The 23,744-nt window shown below is 39.3% G+C and overlaps 1 protein-coding gene across 38 annotated transcripts in view; it reads left to right on the top strand.

Moving 5' to 3' along the window:
- The window catches only part of Hdac9 (histone deacetylase 9), an 862,183-nt gene that overhangs the window by 360,811 nt on the left and 477,628 nt on the right, over positions 1–23,744 (top strand). For 33 of the 38 annotated variants that reach the window (XM_063262499.1, XM_063262495.1, XM_063262482.1 and 30 more), the window contains 1 exon segment: positions 21,293–21,355. The exons of 1 other annotated variant lie outside the window; for it this stretch is intronic. In XM_063262499.1, coding sequence (XP_063118569.1) covers positions 21,293–21,355 — 63 coding nt within the window. 38 annotated transcript variants of the gene reach the window in all.

Below are 23,744 nucleotides of genomic sequence, written 5' to 3'. Positions count from 1 at the left end.
GTAGTATATCAAAATTTGTCTTCACTCACAGAAAAGCAGTATCTATAGTGAGTGTCTTAGTTAGGGTTTTACTTCTGTGAACAGACACAATGACCAAGGCAAAAGATCAGCATTTAACTGGGGCTGGCTTCAGGTTCAGAGGTTCATTCCATTATCATCAAGGCAGGAACATGGCAGCATCCCGGCAGGCATGGTGTAGGAGGAGCTGAGAGCTCTACATCTTCATCTGAAGGCTGCTAGCAGAATACTGACTTCCTGGCAGCTAGGAAGAGGGTCTTAAAGCCCAAGCCCATAGGGACACACCCACTCCAACAAGGCCACACCTCCAAATAGTGCCAGTCCCTTGGCCAATTATATTCAAACCATAACAGTGAGCTTAATTGTATTATGTGTAAAATATTGTTTTTCAAGTTTAGTTCAAGTGTAACACATGTATCATACCAGTTAGGTTTCAAAGGATTCACCTAATAATTCCTTGGAAGGCAATGTGCTGCTTTTGAAAATGAGAATTCCAGTTTATAATTACAGGAATTTACCTGTTTATGCTGCCGTATACTGAATGATGGGCTCCTCTTGGGTACTACACTATTCCTGGCTTCAAGCTCAGGACAACCCTTAGATGGACATTTCATTCAATAGACTGAACTCCATAATTATACCACAGTCAGATGGGACTAATCTGAAATCTATTACTTGATTTTTCACTCAATTTAGTCCTGAAGGACTAAGAGAAGGAAAATGCAGATAGCCTCCAAGACCTAACTTGACCTCTAAGAACTGTCAGATTAATAAATGACTGTAGATAGTTTAAAGGCCTTCCAGGGAATCCTATTATCCAAAGAGTCAATAATATCAAGCCAAAGCTGACAGAGAAGGGAAGTGTGTGTGTGTGTGTGTGTGTGTGTGTATGTGTATATAAGTAATGTAATTATATATTGAAGATGTATCTGTGCATTCATTTTAGAAAAAACTAAAATATTGACAAATTATAGCTGAAATGGGAAAATTTAGTAAATTTTAAGTTTAAATTGTGTCTATAGCAACAAAATTCTTTATTAGTAAAACATTTTTATAACTTAAAGCATTTTAAGAGAGTCTCAAATTTCATTTTGGATCAAATTTTCTAGAATGTCTGAGTCTTTGAAACTTTGAACACACGAAGAGCCTCCTACCTGACAGGTTGTACAAGTGAGGTTCCTGGAATCCTGTATTGTTCAATTTGGAAATGTCACATAATTTGAAAAGAAGCTATATTATACACATTTACAAAAATTGAGAGGACACATAGATTTCCTTTGATCTAATAATAGCACGCCACAAGCTATAACTACTTTTTGGCCTGTATGCCAATATTATGTGGGGTTTATTAAGATGTTATATGCTCGTTCCATTAGTCTCCATTTTAGGTGAAAAGGCGTTTGCCTCTCATAATTGTGGTTGAGTCTTACAAGTCTTGCTTTTGACACCAGAACATAAAGATCAGTCCACACTCTAATTGCCTGAGGGCTATAAACAGACACAAAGCATTTCTTAAGGCAATAATCATCTTTAGAAAAGAAACTGTACTTTTAAGTGCAATTTGTGCATTTACTAATTCCGTGCGGCATTATGGAGATGATGGGGCGCTCATTAGTGCCTTCCTTTTATGTTACATTATTTAATTTCAAAGTCAACTTTTATTTCCAGTTCCATAGTAATTTTTCATTGTCAGTAGCAGAATCACAATGAGGAACTCTTGAAAAGAATACATTTAGTTTAAATTAAGCCAAAAAGAAGAGAGGAAGGTGAAGTTAGCCAGGACTTGGTTTAGGAGTTTACACAGACCCTTTAGCTGTCTTAGAAAATGCAAAATGTTTTTTCTTTCAAATGCCATTTCAAATGGAAATTTCTTGAGAAGAGCCAGCATTTGTATAAAACTTATAAAGGACCCTATTAGTCAACATTTTTACAAATACTTGGTACCATATCATTACTTTCAACTTTTACTTCCCTCTACCTATAAAGCAGTATCCATTTTAGTTGAATTCCTTTGTTTCTTAATGACTAGTTTGCCTGAACCTATTTGAAGGGTGCTGTGGATACTACAGTTTCCTTGCCAGTACACAGTTCTACATTTTGGCCACTTTGATACTGGGCTGTATCTTGTCTTGCCTAGTTTGCACGTATCATGATTAATATGTATTCTGAGTGGTAATTACTGATTGAATAAATGGAAATGCTAACATTATTAATATGTATTTTGAATGTTAATTATTGATTGAGTAAATGTGATGTAAATATTGCCTCCTAATTTGTCATTAGTTATTTTTCCTTGTAAAGATGTTTTTATATAAAATCATATGCGTATGCCACCATTACCAATCTATTCGCTGATCAATTGTGCTTTGTATTAGTGAAAACCATCTGGAGGGGTAAATATATTTCTCTATACTTTCCTCACTCAAACTTTTGGATGCCGTTCTTGAGATGGAGCTGTTTAATCCACATTTGAATCGATGGTTTGACCACATATGTAGTTTAACACAAAAATGGGTTTTCTGTGGAACCCATCATCACACCATCCTTCATAACGAGTCCCACCGCCTGCTGTAATAGTCGTGCTACATGTTACGTGTCTGTAGGTATGTTTGCCCAACTGATGTCGTCTATTCTGCCCTCTTGCCTATGTGTTTCTGAGTCAGAATACCTTTCTGTATCTATTATAAGTTCATCGCAAACTCCTGATATCTGATAGAATATACAGTCCCGTCTTGTGCTTCAAAACTGCTTGATATTTCTTGACAATTAACTGTTCACTGAAAAATTTTTGGTTTGGTTGTTGAGGTCAGGAGGATGGCAGATATTAAGTATTTGTGTATTTGGTATCCATAAACAAAGTTTTAATATTTTCTTTCATTTTTTGACTTCTTAGACAGAGGTCTCCATTTAATAATCCATTAGTAATAATCAATTATCTTAAATAATAGTTTAATATCTATTATATTATATTATGGTCTTATTCTTATATAGCATTGAATTGTGAAGGCAGGACTTTGTGTGTCAACATTCAGTTATCCGAAAGAGTACGAGCAAGGAAGGCTTCAAGAGATAAAAATCTTCTAATTTTAGCTTTTGTCTATATTTTATGAATTCACCTCTGATTTTTTTTCTGGAAGATTGCTTGTTTTCAGCAACATGCTTTCTCCTCCTTGCTATTTTCACTATTGACAACTAACATTTTATGATTTTGTCTGAAATAAAAGCAAACTGATGTAAGTTTCAGCCATGCTAGTTAAATAGAGAGTCCTCGACTCAGGACAATGTGACTTATGATTTTACTTCATGATGGCATGAGACCAGTATGCGTCTAATAGAAAGTGTACTTTGAATGCTGACTATTAGTCCTTTTCTGGGCTAGCAATATGTAGAAGATACTTTCACAGCCTCAGACTCACAGATCCCAGTCAGCCATGTGAATCCTGAAGTATCAGACAATGTTCTGCAGTGTGTTTAGCAGAAGTTCAATAGATTAGGGCAGGTAAATGCACTTTTCACCTGCAATGTCTTCAATTTATGATAGAGTTTTGAGGAAGGAACCCCATACAAGGCAACGAGAATCTGCACTTCTTGATCAAGTACTATGGAACAAGAGTTTGTTTTAGGCATTTTAAGTTATCACGGCAATTCTAGTATTAATGATTTTTACAGGCAAACTGAAAGAGGGTGACTTTTCAGATGCTAGAGTTGGGGTGCTTATCGGAGCTGAGGGCACATCCTTGGTTTCTTCCTGGTCAGACACTGTCCTCTCCTTAACATGTCAGAAGTAGAAATTCCTATGTAATCTGAGTCAATAGGATGGACAGTCCATACAATCTAATCCGAAGGAGGAATCTCCAACTTTCTCTGATTTCCCTCAACTCCTGATTTGCCAGGCACTTTTGGGGAAGGATGGGTTTTCTGGCCAGAAAGACAGACATTTATTAGCTGGATCTGGAGAGGGAGTTTAATGTTACGGTGAACTAAGCTGAATATCTGGCACTTGTCCTAGTTGGGAAAGCAGGAGAGGAAACAAAGGAAGTTTTCAGAAACTCAGACTGATTTGCCACAATACGTGTTCTGGAACAAAAAAAGCAACTGCTGTCTCTAACTGGGAAGTGTGTAAGTTGTATAAAGTAATATCAGTTTGTATGTTAGGAAAAACAGGAGGTTAAAAATACAGGCACAACTTTCAGTGAGAATGGGAAAAGAGAGAACCTTCATAATGTTACCACCGTGCCATCCAAACCTAGTTGGTGTAGCCCAGCACCGTCACCCAGTGACCTCTCACAGAACTGCACCTGCCAGCCAGCCTGAGCCATGAGTTCACGCTGAGGCTCTTCCTTTCAAGACCACGTGAGATGCAGCCTCCCTGCTGCAGGGCTGACTTCCCTCAGTGTCGTCTCAGCACCCAGTGTACTCTTACTGCATAGCACATGAGTCCACCATGGGAGCCTCTGGCCATGCTCAACTAATGATTGTGGTTTGGTCATTGAGTGTGTGTAGTAGGTTAGGAAGGAGGAAAAGTGGCTTATTTCTCTAAGTAACAATCTGTAAATATTAATAATGCTACTCTCATATGTTTATTGTGGCGATGACACTGGTATGGCCACAAAGAAGTATAGACTTGAATATGTTTTAGTTATCCTATGGTCCTCTGAAACTGAGGTACAGGCTTAACCACCTATGACATTTGGCTGGAATATAATTATTATCTTAGCTTCCAATATTTGTTTTATGGGCCTATTCTTCTTCCATGCTCAGAAACTTTAATTAATAGACTTGAGCTGCTTAAACATTACTTTGGGGATACAAGATATATTTTTGACTGTAGTAATCTATTGAATAGTGTGGAGAAGTTTCATAAATGATCCACTTGGTTCACTTTGAAGGGCAGAGTCTTGTTCTCCCATGACCTAAATGTGTCACTTAGTGCCTAGTACTGTACCAAGAGTTCTCTTTTGAACTCAAGTACTTGAAGAAAAGGTGACAAATTTAGTTTCATGTGAGTTAATAAACCATGAGATGGTTTATATTTCAGCATAGTTAGAGGAAAAATGATACATGACAAATGATGTGAGTCTTTAATTCCCACCTCACTGTAGATCCATTGTCTGCTCTCTGATTTTTTTCCCTTGCTTCGAAGAACAGAGCTTGACATGAGAAGAGTCAAACCACAGTACATAACATCTGTATCGGACATTTGCCCAAAATCTAGGTTCAGGACCAATCAGTGAATGAGCCCTAAGTAAGTGTGAAGGCCTGTTCTGTTCCCATGAGCTGGTGTAACTGTAGAAACATACATTTTCACACTGAATGTAGAGATAACATCATCAAATACTTTATATTCTACATCAGTGCCACACACATATGAGCAATGTATTATGCAACAGTGCTACTAAAGCAGTAGGCGTGCATAGTGGGTGAGTTTTGATGCACTTGTGACCTTGTCTTCTACATCATTGTTGGTATGATCACAGTCTGGATCTGTGAATAGCTACCATGTCGAAGGGGCTGCTTCTATAGCTCTTCCCATACGAAGGAGCTTGGCGCTAGAAAAGTTAAAATTACTTTGGGATACATATAGCAAGTTCTAGGACACGGGAAAAATGTAACTATAAATATTTTTATAAGTCAAGTAGACTCTGCCTTTAGAGCTCTAACCTTCTGAAACATATTCTGTGTCGATAACTCTATGAAAGTTTAAAGGGATTAGATTTTTGTTCTCTGAAAGTCACATGTAATGGCTGCCTATATATTGATATTAGTGGCACAGTTTCAAGGATTTGTATATCGACTTAATCTTGCCTCTTCCAGTTAACTGATTTGAATCCTATATATTTGAATGTCTGGGGGCCAGTATGTCTTACTTTATGACTCGTCTATGACTCATGATTGATTTGAATAAAGAGAAATGAGTACTTTAGTTTTTCCCAGCATATAAATGATATGGTTATATTGTTATATTTGGTAATATGATTATATTCACAGTACTAGACTGTGAAAATCAAAAACTGAGCCATTATTGGATCTCTGAAGGTCTTAATGGGTTCTCATTTCTCAGCATTCGTATTGATTTTAAGTTTAATTGTCTTCATATAATGCTGGGCATATGATTGCTCTTACTCTTAGTGCAATGCATATTTAAATGAAATCAAGTCCCTATGGTTTCTGAATGTTGTTTTTGACCAGTAGGTTTTTTTTTTATCCTTTCTGGTTTATAAATGTGATAGCATTCATTTAGGATTGTAGTATTATAAATTCTCAAACAGCATTTAATCTTAATTATTTCATTTTAGTTTTTTGTTGTTTGTTTGTTTTTGTTTAGGGTTGAGTTTTCTCAAGCCACTACACCAATAGTTACAATTTAAATAGTGCACAAGTAGTAAACTTTAGTCTAGCTATGGTTTGGAATTTAAAATAATTAAATTTGACGAGGGGATGAGAGTTACATTTATTGGTGAGTATAAGGATAAATATTTTATCTCTCCCTCATTAAAGAAGCATTTTGAAACAGATGGAGACTATTACAGAGAACCACAGTTAGGGAAAACGCAAGAACAGCTGACCATGGGGTGCTCAGCCCCCAACAGATGCATCTGCAGTGCAACCTCCAGCCCTAAGATCCAGGTAAAATCATGGAAAGGATTTGTGTAGGAATCAGAGGGCCAGGACATTTGCTATTTGAGAGTGTCTAGACACAGCAAGGAAGCCATACCTATGATAACTTGAACATGCAGGGACAATGAATGGCTGCTGGAAGAGAAAAATAATATCAATTTTCTCCAGAGACAAGTTCCTTCATAGATTATTCAGTCCCAAATGGTCCGCTCTAAACACATGTGTATCAGAGCCACATAAAAGGATTCAATGTGGTGTGTGTGTGTGTGTGTGTGTGTGTGTGTGTGTGTGTGCGCGCGCGCGCGTGTGTGTATGTAACAATAGTTAAATGGGAGAGCATGAATTGAGAGGGAGTTGGTACACAAGAGGAGTTAGAATGGAGAGAGGGAAATACAAAAATGAAATAGCTATAGTACTGCTATGAAATTCTTAATACGGTAAACATATTTTAAAGGAAATACAAAACAGACAGTTTCTCCCACTAAGTTTGTGCCCTTCTGCTTAGAACAGCACTGCTGTGAGTCCTCTGCAGTTGTGGAAAGAAGAAAAAGACACAGTCTCTAGGTTCTTATGAACCAAATCGTGACAACTTTGTGCAAAATGGCTAATGCTATCATATTGACTTTTTTTTTTTTTTGGTTCTTTTTTTTCGGAGCTGGGGACCGAACCCAGGGCCTTGCGCTTCCTAGGTAAGCGCTCTACCACTGAGCTAAATCCCCCCCCTCATATTGACTTTTAAATTGTGTCCCTGCTCTCTGGGGCAAAACAAGTATTACCCGGGGGAGCACATTGTGTACTGAGACTTTCCTAGGTTGTGATTAAATGGCAAACACAGATGTACTTTAGTACCTCCTGTGGAAGTTCCACTCCGTGTTGGCATTGTTATCAGTGTCTCTCGCTCACTCAGTTGACTATACAGAGAGAGTGTAGCCCACAACCTCTTCTGTAGATAGGTGCAGCGCATTGCTATGTACCCAGAGTTGGCCCAGAAGCCTAGGAGTAACACAGACATTGGAAGGACACTGCACAGGCTATACTTTGTGCTTGTTTTTCTATAGGAAAGTAATGAAATTGGTGATCCTAAGATACTGCTTTGTGATATTTCAAGCTGACCTTGAAAAGTAGGACTTACCTCATGTAGGACTCCAGTCACACAGAGCACTTAAGCTTTTATTTTTTTAATTGTGTGTGCAAGAGTGATATGTGCACATGAGTGCAGATATCCTCAAAGGATAGAGCATTGGTATGTCGCACAGCATGAGATACAGGCAGTTGTGAGCTGCCTGACACGGATGCTGGGAACCAGGACTCAGGTCCACTGAAAGAGCAGTAGGTGCTCTTAAGCACTGAACCATCTCTCCATCCTCAGTTGTGCAGTTCTTAATTTGTGTGTTAGTAATATTAAAAGTAAAAACGGCAGTGTATGGAGGACTATCATATGCTAGTCACAGTCAGGGACTTCATAGCATCTCTAAACATCAGTGCTACACTGCATACCAAATATTAACACTACATTATCCATTTATAAGGTGGCAGAATCATGACATGGAAACATTGAAGAATTCATTCTGGTTGTGCCTCTCAAAACTAATTTACTGAGATAACAAGCATAACTCAAACAAAAGTGCACTTCTCCCACAACCCATGGCATGGATCAAAGAATTATATGACTGTCAAAGTAAAAGGGGGAAAGTACACAGGGCCTCAACCCTACAGAAAGAACTACAGGCAACTAAGGAATGCTGAGAGCAGGAGAAATAGTCTTCTCCAGGGATAGCCCAATACCAAGAACTCAGTCTTGAAAACATACGTACAAATAACATACACACAGAGCAGATTCTATTTACAAATAGATACATACACATAAACATATACTCATTTCATCCGATGGGGGAAAAAGCCATGAATTTGAAAGAGATCACAAAAGGGCTTTTGGGAGTATTTGGAGAGAGGAAAGGGGAAGGGAGAAGTGATGTAATGATCATCTCAAACAGAAAAGAAAAATGGGAAAAAAATTTAAAAGGAAGTGGTTCTCAACGAATCAACTTTACATTAATCTCTAAAGCCAAGGTTCCTACAGTTTTCAGAATGTATGCTTGTGATCTAGAAGATAGATGAGCCCATGCCCTCTCTTTGAAACGCTTTGGCCAAGTAGGGTTTCTTTAAACCTGAAAAATCAAGGAGATTCTAAGTTAGAACGCTGTTTCATCATAGCTTTTATGGTGTCAGATGAACCACATCAGTGCGTCCCCTAGAAGAATGGAAATGGAGCCCATCTTGCCTGCTACAGAAACCTAAGAACATAGGGAGAATTTTTTGAATCTCCAAAAGGCCCATTTTAAAAAGGAGTTTCAATATAGAAGTGTAAATGTTTTAAGTAATAAAATATCGTATCTTAGATAATAAATCCCCTGGAATAAATTTCTGAGAAAATTTTTTATACTTTATAGAGTTTATATTCCTGTGCCACTGTGTCCCAAAGAACATTGTATGTTGTGAAACCATCATACTGATGACCAAGTGAAGGTGGTGTTAGTGTAGAACATGGTCTTTTCAGAGAAGGAAAAAACCACATCTGAGATGAAGTTAGGGGAGGAATTATGGTAGGTAGGGTGGAAAGAGGAGATGCAGAAGATATTGGACTTCATATGTGCTGAGTAAATATTGATCCTTAAGGACTTCATCAATGAATGCCATTACTCTATTCTTGTCTTGTTGATGACCTGTACAGAATCATATGCAACTAAACTGTCCAGGTTCCCTGATTTTGTCACGGTTGGACAGTGAGTTTCCGTATGTTCATTCATGATCACTCATGTCCTAGAAGTCTTTGCTGTTGAAAAGATTGCCAACTATCAAGACCGGGTATAACTTTCGTAGTTCATCAAGCGGAAGAGAAGTTTTTCAATGGAATGGAATGGAGAAACAATCCAGAAGTATGTAGCGAATTATTGACTGAGTAAATATAAACATAAATTGATTAATATGAACACAAATGGGTTTTTTAATGGAGAACCATCATAAAAACAAAGGAAATATATGCTGATAAAATGAAAATGGGTTCAGCAAATAGGAAGAACATGGAAGAGTATCACGGATCATAATAGCAATATGTGAAACTACTGAATAATGAAGAATTGGCACAGGGAACGCCAGCATCCTGTATCTTATCCACATCATTTGTAAAGAAGGGGACTTTGCTCTCAAGTTGCACATGGTCTGAACATGAATGGTGTTTGAAGTCATTTTTCTCTATTCTAAAAGCCCTCATCCCCATGGTTCCTTAGCACTTAGTGATATGGCCAATTCTCCATTCTTATACTTTATGGGCCACTGCTTTAACTTTTTTAATCTGTCAAAGGTAAGTCAAATATGTTTTTGATCCTTCTTCTTTCTTAAATTTGGTAATTGTCATATAACTAATTTGGATTCTTAAGTTAGAATTTAATCATAACTTTAAAATACTGCTACTTTAGAGTATAAAAATATCTCTTGATATCATTTGATGATACGCTGTGGTTTGAGGTGATGAATAGCAACTTGTACTTCCTGGTCAGCAATGATGTGAAGGCTGTGGATTGAATCTGTGGTATCTGCAATCCCTGTATTAGCTGCAAGGAATAGTTTGATCACAGTTCTCAACCTAGCACTTCTCTGGATTCTGTACATGACTGAATTAGTTGTCTGAGCTGGTAAGCATTAAAAACACAGCTACAAAGATCAAAAACTCAGGTGACAACAAATGCTGGCGAGGATGTGGAGAAAGAGGAACACTCCTCCATTGTTGGTGGGATTGCAGACTGGTAAAGCCATTCTGGAAATCAGTCTGGAGATTCCTCAGAAAATTGGACATTGAACTACCTGAGGATCCAGCTATACCTCTCTTGGGCATATACCCACAAGATGCCCCAACATATAAAAAAGACACATGTTCCACTATGTTCATAGCAGCCTTATTTATAATAGCCAGAAGCTGGAAAGAACCCAGATGCCCTTCAACAGAGGAATGGATACAGAAAATGTGGTACATCTACACAATGGAATATTACTCAGCTATCAAAAACAATGTCTTTATGAAATTCGTAGGCAAATGGGCAGAACTGGAAAATATCATCCTGAGTGAGGTAACCCAATCACAGAAAAACACACATGGTATGCACTCATTGATAAGTGGCTATTAGCCCAAATGCTTGAATTACCCTAGATGCATAGAACACATGAAACTCAAGACGGATGATCAAAATGTGAATGCTTCACTCCTTCTTTAAAAGGGGAACAAGAATTCCCTTGGCAGGGAATAGAGAGGCAAAGATTAAAACAGACACAGAAGGAACACCCATTCAGAGCCTGCCCCACATGTGGCCCATACATATACAGCCAATTACACAAGATGGATGAAGCAAAGAAGTGCAGGCCGACAGGAGCCGGATGTAGATCTCTCCTGAGAGACACAGCCAGAATACAGCAAATACAGAGGCGAATGCCAGCAGCAAACCACTGAACTGAGAATAGGACCCCCATTGAAGGAATCAGAGAAAGAACTGGAAGAGCTTGAAGGGGCTCGAGACCCCTTATGAACAACAATGCCAAGCAACCAGAGCTTCCAGGGACTAAGCCACTACCTAAAGACTATACATGGACTGACCCTGGATTCTGACCTCATAGGTAGCAGTGAATATCCTAGTAAGAGCACCAGTGGAAGGGGAAGCCCTGGGTCCTGCTAAGACTGAACCCCCAGTGAACTAGACTGTGGGGGGGAGGGTGGCAATGGGGGGAGGGTGGGGAGGGGAACACCCATAAGGAAGGGAGGGGGAGGAGTTAGGGGGATGTTTGCCCGGAAACCGGGAAAGGGAATAACATTCGAAATGTAAATAAGAAATACTCAAGCTAAATAAAAAAAAAAAGCTACATACGTTCATACAATAACAAGTGATGTAAAAAGAGGTCATGAACCTGAAGGAGAACGGGGGCAGGGGCTGGATAGGAGGATTTGGAGAGAGGTAAGGGAAGAAATAAAATTCTAATATAATCTAAAAACTATATAAAAAGTATATTAGTAAAATGTATATATTGTATGAGAAAGTCCCAAACGACAAATTAATTCTTTGTAAAAACAAACACACAACAACAAGACAACAAAACCCCACAGCTCCATTAGGGGTAGACTTATTTTGTAGGATTAATCACACTGTTAACTCATACCAACAATTGACAATCAGAATGTAAATGACACTTGAGTAGGTTTCTAGAATTTTTATTTTCGTAACCCTGTCTGTGGGGTTTCCTATTGAGTGTTTATGATGTCATAACTATCTTGTTCATCTGCAGTTCAGATAACATGAGTGAGTTTATTCATGCTATTTTGTATTTCAAAGTAGATGCTGTTCCTTAGAGATGCTTACTTATTCAAAAGAGGCTTTCTGTTTCTGGCAGCTGTGATCAAACACTGACGAAAGCAACTTAGGAGAGAAAGAGCCTATTTTAGCTCATAATTCCAGGTTACAGATCACCATTGTAGACAGCAGGAACTTGAAGCAGCTAGTCACGTCCACGGTTAAGAGCAGAGAAATAAATGCATACAGACGTGCTTCTGCTTGGCTCTTCACCATTCTCAGATAGTTGATGGTCCAGCCCACAAACTTGTGCTGCCCACATTCATGATGGACTGTTTCAACTCAGACAACCCCACTAAACGATCCTTTACAGGCATGTTCACAAGTCAACCATGCTTATACAGTTCCTCACTCTCTCCTCAAGTGATTCTAGATTGCATCAGGTTTGCAATTAAAGATAACCATCACCCATGTAAAACAGTAGCAATGTTTCCTGGCTGATATGTATGACATATTAGTTCAAGCATGTCTTGGTTAGGGTTTTACGCTGTGAACAGACACCATGACTAAGGCAAGTTCTATAAAGGATATTTAACTAGGGCTGGCTTACAGGTTCAGAGGTTCAGTCCATTATCGTCAAAGTGGGAGCATCGCAGCATCTAGGCAGGCACAGTGCAGTTAGAGCTGAGAGTTCTACATCTTCATCTGAAGGCTGCTAGTAGAATACTGACTTCTTGGCAGCTAGGATGAGAGTCTTATAACCCACACCCACAGTGACACACCTACTCCAACAGTGCCACACCTTCTAATCGTGCCACTCTCTGGGCTGAGCATATACAAACCATCACAAAGCATTAATAGAAAATGGCGTTAACTAGTTTAGTGTTCTCATGTGTGATGTTTAGAATCAGATAATACAAACAATTGTGGTTATGTTCCTTCTACTTGAAAGTAAGAAAGGTCATAAAGCTTTTCTCTCAGAATCTTGAGATGTGACAGATTAGAATGGAGAACACAAGCCAGATATGGCAGTGTGGCTGCAGAGGCAAGAGGATGACAGATTCATGTAGTGCTAACTAATGCAATTGGTGACAACAGTTTTCTAAACATCTGTCATTGCGACAGTTGTTAAATTATTATAATGCAGTATTGTAAGCTGGGAGTCACAGATGCATTTTATGTTGATATCTTAGTGTTGATATTTTTCAAGTGCCTCACAAGAAGGACATGGTATCACTTTGTTCGCTCAAGTTCTATCAGCTCTCATAGGGACAGTTCTAATATTTTATGGATGAAGATAAGGCAAGGAAAATGAGTCTGGGGAAAGCATGGAAACCCTGAACTGAATTAATGAGATTATAATTATTATAATGACATACAGCTTTGAATTTAGATTTTGATTATGATTTATTTATTGCTAAATTGATGTTTTAGTAAGAAACCATGTCAAAATTTATAGCAATGAAATATTGTCAGTTGTATAATGGGGGAATTATTCCAGATCAGCCATCATTTATTCATTGCAGTAATATTTCTTAGGTAGAGAGCTGTGTGCAAACATTGTGCTCAAATCTAGTCATGCAGCAGGCAGCACGATAGACAGCCTTTTCGAGCTGATAGGTGAAGGTCAATAACCACAGTTGAATACCTAAACACCGAATCAGCTCCACAGCATAGAGATTCTTTAAGGCTTTCTGCAGTGTGTTAGGAACATAGATTGATAATAGCTTTTCAAATACTTTAATAACTTGAGTATGAATTGCTTAGATGAACATTTGTGACATATTACAGTAATAGCTATCTCTTAATGAATGTCCATCATATGGTATCATATGATTACCTATAATTTCTATAACTCTCCAAGGTTTCTTATTATGAATCTGTGGTATTAGAATTGACAGAAAATTGAGATGAGATCAAAAGGACTCTTGCTTGTTTCTTTTGGTTTTAAGCCAGGCTAGCCTGTTTTTTGTTCTTCTATAAAGATTGGCTAGCCTCAAATATTTGGTGATCTTTCCGTCTCTGTATCCTTAGTGCTTAATTACAAATTATGTGTCACCGTGCTTGGACAAAAGTCGAGGTTATTTTTTTCAAATTAAGTTGTATTAGTGTGATGGTTTGCATATGCTTGGTCCAGGGAGTGGCACTATTAGAAAGTGTGGCCTTGTTGGAGGGAGTGTGTCACTGTGGGGATGGGCTCGGAGACCCTCCTCCTAGCTGCCTGAGGATGCTCAGTCTGTTCCTGGCTTCTTTCGGGTGAAGATGTAGAACTCAAGCTCCTCCTGCACCATGCCTGCCTGGATGCTGCCACCTTGATGATAATGGACTGAACCTCTGAACCTGTAAGCCAGCACCAATTAAATGTTGTCATTTATAAAACTTACATTGGTCATGGTGTCTGCTTACAGCAATAAAACCCTAAGACACTTAGTAACTGTATTTCTTCTAAAATTGAAAATTCTGTGGAAGTACAGGCTATCATTCTTTTTGTACATCTATGATTATTCAGTATCTGAAGAAATGAGTTTTGTGTTTAAACCTACGTTTTTCTTGCCCCATTAGTTCCAGGCCTTGCGGGGCCATATAGATTTATCCTCCTGTGTTGGACATTTAAAGCTGAATACAGCCACACACGTGCAACTGGAAAACACTCAGAGAAAATATAACTCAGAACAAGGTGCTCCCCAGGAAGCCCAGTGCTCAGGTGCTCCTTACCTCAAGCAGGGAGTGCTGGCCTCATGTTCCCGCAACAAAAAGCCATTTCTGAGCACCCTTCCTAGCTTTTCCACATTGAAAATTGGTGACACTGCTTCCTAGCATCTGAGCTATTTTAATTATTTTCATTTAAAAATTATTTTGTAATAATACCCGCTAATTTGATACCGTAATAAAAGAGATATTTTATCCATCTATATTTTTAGCAATGTAATTACTGCTTTGGGAGGAAGATGAAATCTCCTGGGTCTCATGCTCAGAACAGTAGAAAAGCTACTGGAAAGATACATTTTTCCCTATATCCAATAAGTTGCTTTGCTAGCAAGTTGATCCTAACCCTCTCTAAACCCCTGAAAGACAGATGAAGTCATAGCTCAATCTGCTCTAACTCGTACAACCCGACTGAGTCATAACTCAATGCACTCTATTTTGAAAGAGAGTATGGGGTGGGTATCAAACCAAGACCCAGTGATCCTGAATTTTTATTATTGTTGGTATTCTAAATTGTTTCATATGAAACAGTCTCTCAATAATTTTATTGCAGATGAGTTTTCCTAACCTCTCTACCTGCTACTGGGTCCAGGTATACAGTGCCTGTTGGTAAGCAGCAATCCAGGTTGGGAGGAGTTTATTAAAATGCATGTTTCTTATTGACTAACAGCTGATGCTATTCTTCTAGAAGAGGAAATTCAGATAAATAAGCTAGTTCGCGAACAAAATTGACAGCATGGGCCATTCCCCCTCCACACTGTTCCTGAGCAAAACGAGAGCACAAGCCCACTGATCACCATGGAATGCACATGATGCTGCTGTTGGTGGCAGCGGTTCGGGAAATAAGAAGATGCAATGGAGGGAAATGACCATGGGTAGCTGTGTAGAGAACACCAGACAGCACCCAGGAGTTCGTGATCTTCTTATAGAGCACAACTTAATATTTCAGGGAAGAGAGTTGTAAGGCTTAGAATCTGGGATGAAATGAAAAGTCTACTTACCTGACATTTCTATCACTATGCCTCTAGAAAAGAGATTGTACTGCCTTTGCTTAGGGTGAGATCTTCAGATTTGAGAGAAGACCAGGAGGTCTGAGGGGATGTCTGTAATGGGCTATTTCACTCATGCTCACAGTGTTTATATAGAACCTCCATTCTTAAGCATACTAGGAAAGAGAAAAGGCAGTGCTCCACCACTGACATTGTCTTCAGTGTTGGACTAGCTTTGGAAAGACACTTTATCAGGTTCCCCCGGTATTTTGTCAAATATTTTGTAATTGTCATAGGTTTTGGGAAACATTTGAGAATAGGATTCAGTTCCTACTCTCCACTAATTTGGGAACCTGGACTTGTGCTCTCATTATGTCCCATGTTTTTAATCTACCTGGAGGTAAAATATGATAATACTTCAGTTTCAAAAGAACTTACTCAATTGAATTTATTATGTTGAGGTTTTTTTTTTTAATGCCCTTTAACTTGGATGTTTATGCTAATCAAGATGATTGTAAAAGTAAAGGCTTCCCAACAGGATCCATAAAACCAGTGTCAAAAATAGCTGTAAAAACCTACGTTGCATTTCTTTACCAGCATTACTGAGATGGTGTGAGACGTTGAGCTTCTTGCGATTGAGTTTTCTGGATGTGGCAAGCTGGTGGTCGGTGTCCATTGTGATAGTTTTCATGATACTCGTGTTTTTTTTTTCTGCAAGACTAACTTCAGTTGCCGTATGAAGGGCCTAATATATGTTCATAATAAAATATACTGTGCTGGTCAACGCTTAAATGGTAGACAGGGATGCTAATGAAAAGGGAGGTTGAGTATATCCATCCCGTTAGAGGTGAGATGTACAACCCAGGCACAATGAAGACACATTGAACAGCAGTTTCCTGGAACCCCAGAGAAATAGGATAATTACTTGCTATTCTGGAGTTTCATTCTATTTTTGCTTGTAGAAGCTTAGGGATCCTTTTGTCAATTGTGTTCTGTGGGTGTGATTAAGCATGAGGTGACGGAAGATGTGTGGGCATCCATTATGCCAATATTATGATTGTGTTATTTGCCTTACATACTTTTCACAATCTTTGTATATTCTGTTAAAAAATACTCTGAAACAAGTAGACAATTGTTTCACTTTTATCAGTAATCCATTTGATACTTTATTCTGAAAATCTAAAGTAACGTATTTGTCTAATTTGGGTAAGGGGTAAGGCAGGTTAGCTGGAGAGCGTATATGCTAGCGATATACAGTTAATTACCTCTGTCGCCATAAACAAGTCTCTTTGGACCTGGATACTTTTCTTAATGAGACACAAGAAACAAAGAAAGAAGCAGGGATGGTGGAGGAACAGGGAGCTTGATGGCAGTAGGTTTTCTTTAAAAAATTAATAAAGTAAACGTTGCAAATCTTGGTTAACAGAGAAATGTATTTCATCATCTAATTTTTATATATGCCATCATAGATTCCTCATTGTTGCTTTCATTTATTTATTTATTCATTCATTCGTTCATTCATTCATTCACTTTTCATTCTGATTGTAGCCCCTCTGCTCTCCTTTAGTTTCCCCCTCACAGGGTCCCTTCAGCTCTGAGAAGAGGGAGGTCCCTCCCGAGGGACAAACCCATCCTGGCACCTCAAGTCATTTCAGGACTAGGTGCATCCTCTCCTACTGAGGCAGACATGACATGTAATTTCCTCTTCTTCATCTCTCTCTTGACCTCCCTTCACTCTTTGGTGTTTTCCTTCCTCCTATCAACTTTCCCCTTCTGCTTTTATGACATTCAGTATATATAATATGTATCCTTTTACATACACTCTCTCTTCTCCCTCTCTCTCCCTCTTTCTATCTCTCTCTCTCTCTCTCTCCTCCCCCCCCCCTTGGTTGTTTATATCTCATCTTAGTGTCTCACAGTTTCCTTTCTATTTTGATGTCCTACATATACATATGCATATGTGTATGTCCCACATAAGTAGATACATACATACATACATACATACATACATACATACATACATTCAAATCAGCACTCTGCAGAAATATTTTTCTGAGTCTGGCTTGTTTTATTTAAGATGATTATATAAGATGATTATATCTAGGTCCATAATTTTCCCAACAGTGTAATGATCTCATTCTTTATAGCTGGATAAATTCTAGTGTGGATACATACCCATTATCTTTTAATTCATTGATGTATTGATGTTCCTTTGGGGATGATCCTATATCCAAATGATACCATAGTGATCATGGCTGTGCCCAGGGCTGGCCTGTAGTCCTCTGGTTATATACCAACTGTGGTGGAAGAATTAAATGATAGGTCTGGGTTTAGTTTTTGATGAATCTCCATACTGATTTCCACAGTGGCTGCAATAACACAAGTTTTAAAGTTTTAATTCCCATCTGAGGTGTGTGAGGTTTACACTGTCTAAACTAGCAGTGTGTTAGCTTGTCGTCTGCAGGATATGCATCTTGATTGAAGTAAGCCAAAAGCCAAAGCGATTTTAACTTGTGTTTTCCTGATGCCTAGGATGTTGACTACCCATCAGCCAGTGAATGGGAAATGGATAAAATGGAGTACTATTCATGTCTAACAAAAAGTAAACTCAAAATTTCAGGAAAGTAGGTGGACTTAAAATGTATTAATTGACATCAATTGAGGTCACATAATATCAGAAAGAAAAATAACCTTTTCCCCCTCATACACATTTAGTCTATTATGGATATGCATATATGTAGACAAATATTCATGCGATTAAAATATAACATATGGAAAGACGAAAATAAAAGCTAGGCCATAGGTGATAAGGAAAGATTAAATGGAGGTATGCACATTAAATCATGGACAGTGAATAATGAAAACTAAAATAATGCTAATTAATTTTTTTTGGTTTAATTTTGTCATTGCTTTTCAGGTTTTGTTGTCTGGTTGTGTTTTTTTTGTTTTGTTTTGTTTTGTTTTGTTTTTGGTGGTGGGTGAGCACATGAAAATATGATTAATAGTGGAAATACAAGATCCACTGTAAAGCCTCACAGCTTCAGAACGGCTATTCTGTGTAAAAGTTCATCAGAATGTATACACTTAGGATAGGACTAATCTCATATGTGATGCTTTCTATTTATAAGTACTCTACAAAAATTATAAATTAAAAAATCATTTTAAAGCCCTGCGAATGGATGTCTAAAAGCTTTTCTGACAGGACCTTAATGCACTGGACAGAGTGCACTCCATGGAACAGTAAGTGGAGATATGCCTTGTACTGCAAAAACATTATAGAATAAATATTTAAAATAAAACAATAATATGGGGGAAAACATTTCATCTCTCAAGTGAAAAGGTAAGAATGAATCTGCCTTGGGTGGAGGAGTAGCTCATGTGGAAGAAACTGAAGCACTTCCATATAGATACTGCGAACAGTCCCTCTCTCCCTGGGTCTGAAGTGCTGAGTAGATGACCACACAAAGGTGACTTTTCCTTTTAGACAACAGTGCTCCCATCCCTTGAACGTTACATATCCATTAAAAAAATAAATGTGAAACCTATTTTCCAGTGATAGAAATGTTCAGGTCTTGTTGTTTGCTTAAATAAAATGACATTTAGACAACTGCTTTTACAAGTTTAGCGAGTTGACTGCTCAGATGATGCCTTTTCCAGAAGAGGAGAAATCTACACAAGGAAAAGAATTCAGACATGGTTGCCCCATCTTCTCTTTGCCAGAATTCTGTGCACTCTTCTTTGGTTTCCCTGGTTCCCACAGCCTGTTTGTGGGGAGCTTCCTCTTCCGTCTTCTGTCTTCTTGGTCTAATCACTTTGCAACAGGAGGTCTTCCTCTATTTCTTTCCCTATCACTGCTGATGCTGATGCCGAGTAGCTTAGACTTGGAAAGAACTTACAGAATGAGGGGTTTCCCTTTCCTGTTTGTCCTCAGAACTGGTTAGATGCCGGTGTCCCATGTGGGAGGCTGAATTCTTTGCTTGCAGAGAAGTGTTATTATAAATCAATGCCAGAGACTATAGAACCTTTCTGAGAGGTTGTGCATTCTATTCACCTTAGAGGTGAATTCTATAAAGTGTGCTGGCCTAAAGCTATTGACATTTTTATACTGAACTGAGGTCTGTATTCCAGCTCTCCAAGGTATAAATAGGCACTGACCATTTACACTCAGGGAATGGGTGGAGTGATTGATTTTCTGCCTGACAGGTGCAGATGCTCACCGATCCTACACCTATAAGAAAGTATCAACAGTTTTACAGGTGAAGCGGATCAGGCCTGTGGCACTGAGACAGGAAAATATTGCAGATATAAGCCACAGGTTTTTTTTTAAGTGTAGTAGGAATGGCTGCAATAAAATTGATAGGTGGTCTAAGATCAGATTAAGGTCGGTGAGACAGACAGATAGCAAGTAAGCAACAACAACAATAACCAATCATGTTTTTATTCTGGGGTTTGCTTGTTTTCCAAAAACTACCTCTGCTAAATCTCCTGTCAGTGCTGAAACTAGAAGGCAGAAAAGCTTCTCATCCTACAGCCAACTGCAGTGTAGCCAGAGAAACAGGCAACAAAAATAGAACACCAGGATTGCTGTGCGTGGGCGAGGCAGAAACCACATTATGAGCAAAAGCTTCCAGTATTATTTTAGAACCAATACAGCTCTGCACTTCTCTGCTCTCTCTTCCAAAAACACATACTACAGAAATAAAATGAAATGAAATGTGCGTGCGCTCTCCCTCCTTGGGTTGGGATTCTGCTCCTCTTCTCTAGATTTCCCTTTCCTCGGAGGTGAGATGCCAGCATGAAGACCCAGTATGGAAAGCAAGTTGAGGGAGGAAAGAGTTAATTGCTTTTAAGGCCCTGCGATAGAGAATTATGGTTTGAAAGATAGAGGCTGGACAGCTGGCTTTGGTGGGGTATTTTTAAATGCATTAATGCAGGCTGCAATCACTCGGCCATGCTTGACCTATTTTTGGCTCAGGCCGACCATTGTTCTATTTCTGTGCCTGTGGGCCATGCTGTTGTTGATTCATATGCAAATGGATTATCACTAGCTTTAGCCAACTTGAGCTGAGCGAGACTGAGAAAGGGAAGAGAGAGAGAGGCGCACAGACAGATAGGAGGACACCCTCTGGAGCCACTTGCAGGCTGAGGATCGCGCCTTGATACCCTAGCAGTCCAGGGAGCTAGACGCCAGGTTTAATTGTTTCCTCTCTTTTTTATCCCCACGGGTAGAGTTTAACATTTTTCTACTGATTCTTAAAAAGAAATAACCCCGAAGCACATTCCTTTTGCCCACCTGCTCTTAGTTTCCAGGATAAGCTAAAACTCCAGTCAGCTATAGCATCCACTCTGCTCTCTCTGCTTGGCACACAGGTTGGTAACTGGAGTGGTCGGGGAGGTGGGGAAGTGCCCAGGTCTTTTTAAAGGGTACGTCCATCTAAGCAGAAAGGAAATTATTGTGGAAGTTGAACCTCCGCACGCTGTTTCTCCTTGGAGAGGAGGGAGGACTAGTCAGGGTAGCTCTTGGGACCAGAGAGCACTGAGCAGTGATGAATCTTTCATGGAGCTGAAGTAAGAGTGACTGGGGCATGCTGCAGACAATTTACGAGACTGACTCCTGTGTTTCCTCAGATGGAGTGGCCGGACGGGAGCAGCTCTTGGCTCAGCAAAGAATGCACAGTATGATCAGCTCAGGTATGATCTCTTTTAGAGCTGGGATGTTTGTTTTCCGTTTGAGAAGGCTGGAGGGGAGGCGGGTAGGGAAATGAAAGAAAAGCAGCTTACTTAAGGAAATGCTTCTTCGGCTTGATGTTGATGGTTTTCTTTTTCTCTCTTCTTGGTGCCGTTGAAGTGTTTAACTTAGATCCTTCCATTGCCCTTTCCCTGCCTTTTCTGAGTGTGTCTAGGGAAAGCTGCTTCTGAATGAAATTGCAAAGTGTTGCTTCTGATGCCAGGGGGACACCGATGCAAGTAAAGGAAGGTGTTTGCCTTATTGTGTAAGTAGAGGAAGGGGAACTGTATTGTGACCGCTAACACATGCTAGTGGGACTTAAGTTCAGCTTGGGGCTTCAGTTTAAATCGCAGCTTCAGCCAGCCAGATGACTGTATGTTTACAGTGTGCATACACAAGCATAACTATTTATAGACCTACCTTCCGAAGGATGTGTCTGAGGGTTCCTCAGGTAGCTTTCTTCTTTTCCCGAATGTGGCTTTTTCTCTGAGGCTCAAAGTGAATTTGTTTGAGATGAGACAGAATTATTACCAGATGCTTATTTTAATTCCCTCCCCAAACACTTGGGAAGTCTAGCAGTGCCAGGCAGGTGAACGTGTGTACACGCACACAACACACACACACACACACACACACACACACACACACGCACGCACACATGCACATATGTATACATGTGCATGCACACACACATACACAGTGAAAGAAAGAAATGTGTTTTAAGCAGATGCTCAAATTCTGACAGGAGCACAATTTAGTTTATAGTTTTTCTGTACATCCTTGAGCTCTTGGAGACCCTCTGATGGGCGATGGGGCCCGTCCACTTTACCAGGTTACGTCTATGAAAAGTTCCTACTCTCCAAGCAATCTGATTTACTTTAATTACGGCTGTTTGTTATTTGATTCCAACAGCCAGTTCATAAAGCTTTTATTACTCTGTTTCTGCCATCTTCTGAATGTCATAGCCTAAATTGGTTTAAAGTTGTTCTCTGGAGCTTCTGAGTTCCCCTGTGGGCTTCCTCTCAGTGATAGATCACTGCCTACATCCTCGATAAGAATGTCACACAAAACAGCTTTTACTTAGTAGACTTAAGTAGGAAAGGAATATTCCACAGGTTGGCATGAAGTCGGCTTCGGTGCCTGTACACATTCCCATCTGTGGATCCTGTTGAAAGCCAGTTCTCTTTAAAACTCTGTTCAGTGTGATGGTTTTCAGATCCTCTGTTTACCCCATCTTTTTATAGCATCATAATGAAATGTCAGTTTTGTAAAATTTGGTATTCTACACCAATGCCAAAGTAATTATATTCACGCGTGATGTCTGTTTAGCCAAAGGGAACATACTAGAACATCCGTGGTTTGTTATCGTTGTGGCTGGAAACTTATAAGGGCTCAGGGAGCAGAAGCTAGCAGGTACGTGTGGTCTGGAACTGGACCCTTGACAGTGCATCTTTGGAGTATTAATGAACACTAGAAATAACTATTTTGTCTATCTCTTCAGTGCCATGATAACTTTCTGGTCTTTGTCTCTATGTGCAATTGTTATATCTTTTAGAGAGCAGAGGCAGCCATGTTTCGAAAGTAACAACTGTTAGCTGACACTGGGCTAGCCACAAGTGTGTTAGCAAGCTTTACCTTTTGCCCATGATTTGATAGCCGTCCAACTTGACTCAAATCCCAATAGAGATTGTCATTTACCTGGCATTGAAAGGTTAGTATGCAGCAGAACAAGATTTTCAAACTGGAAAGCCTGTGATTGCTTGGCTGCCAGCAAAGCACCTGCAGCTACATGCATGTATCGGACAGGTAGCATGCGTCCACACAGCATACATACAGGTAGCATACTTTGCTAGCAAATGGAGAGCAGTGTTGTAATCAATGTGAGCCCAGCCTGTCACACAGCCCAGTCTGTCTGCTATAAACAGGGAAGGTCTAAATTGTACTTGTTTTTAAAAGTTAGAACCTTAATCAAATCTTTCCTATGATAACCCATGATATTTGATTTTGTTTCATAAATCATAAATATGACCTTAGATTTCTTTCATTCCCTTTTTTTTGTGCATCCCCCCCCCCCCGAGGCTCTGCTTCTGGATCATAGAGACACCAAAGAATATATCTTCCAATATATGTTACTTGGATTCCACTCTGAAGTTTCTCTTTTAATTTTAAATCATCATAGAGAGCAGGCTTGCCAATCTCAGCTGTTGTATTCTTAGAAAACCAAGACCCACAGTGTTGGAGTTAGGGAGTATGCAGTTGGTTCTGGTGGGTCTTCATTAGATTAATTTTTCCCCTCTCGACTGATTATTAAATTAGAAATGTGCCTGTCTCGATCGAGTCACAGGTCTTGCT

This window comes from Rattus norvegicus, chromosome 6 (assembly GCF_036323735.1).
Source record: "Rattus norvegicus strain BN/NHsdMcwi chromosome 6, GRCr8, whole genome shotgun sequence".
Lineage (NCBI taxonomy): Eukaryota > Metazoa > Chordata > Mammalia > Rodentia > Muridae > Rattus > Rattus norvegicus.
Note: the sequence above shows the minus strand (reverse complement) of the source record. Positions and strands in the feature narration are given on the sequence as shown.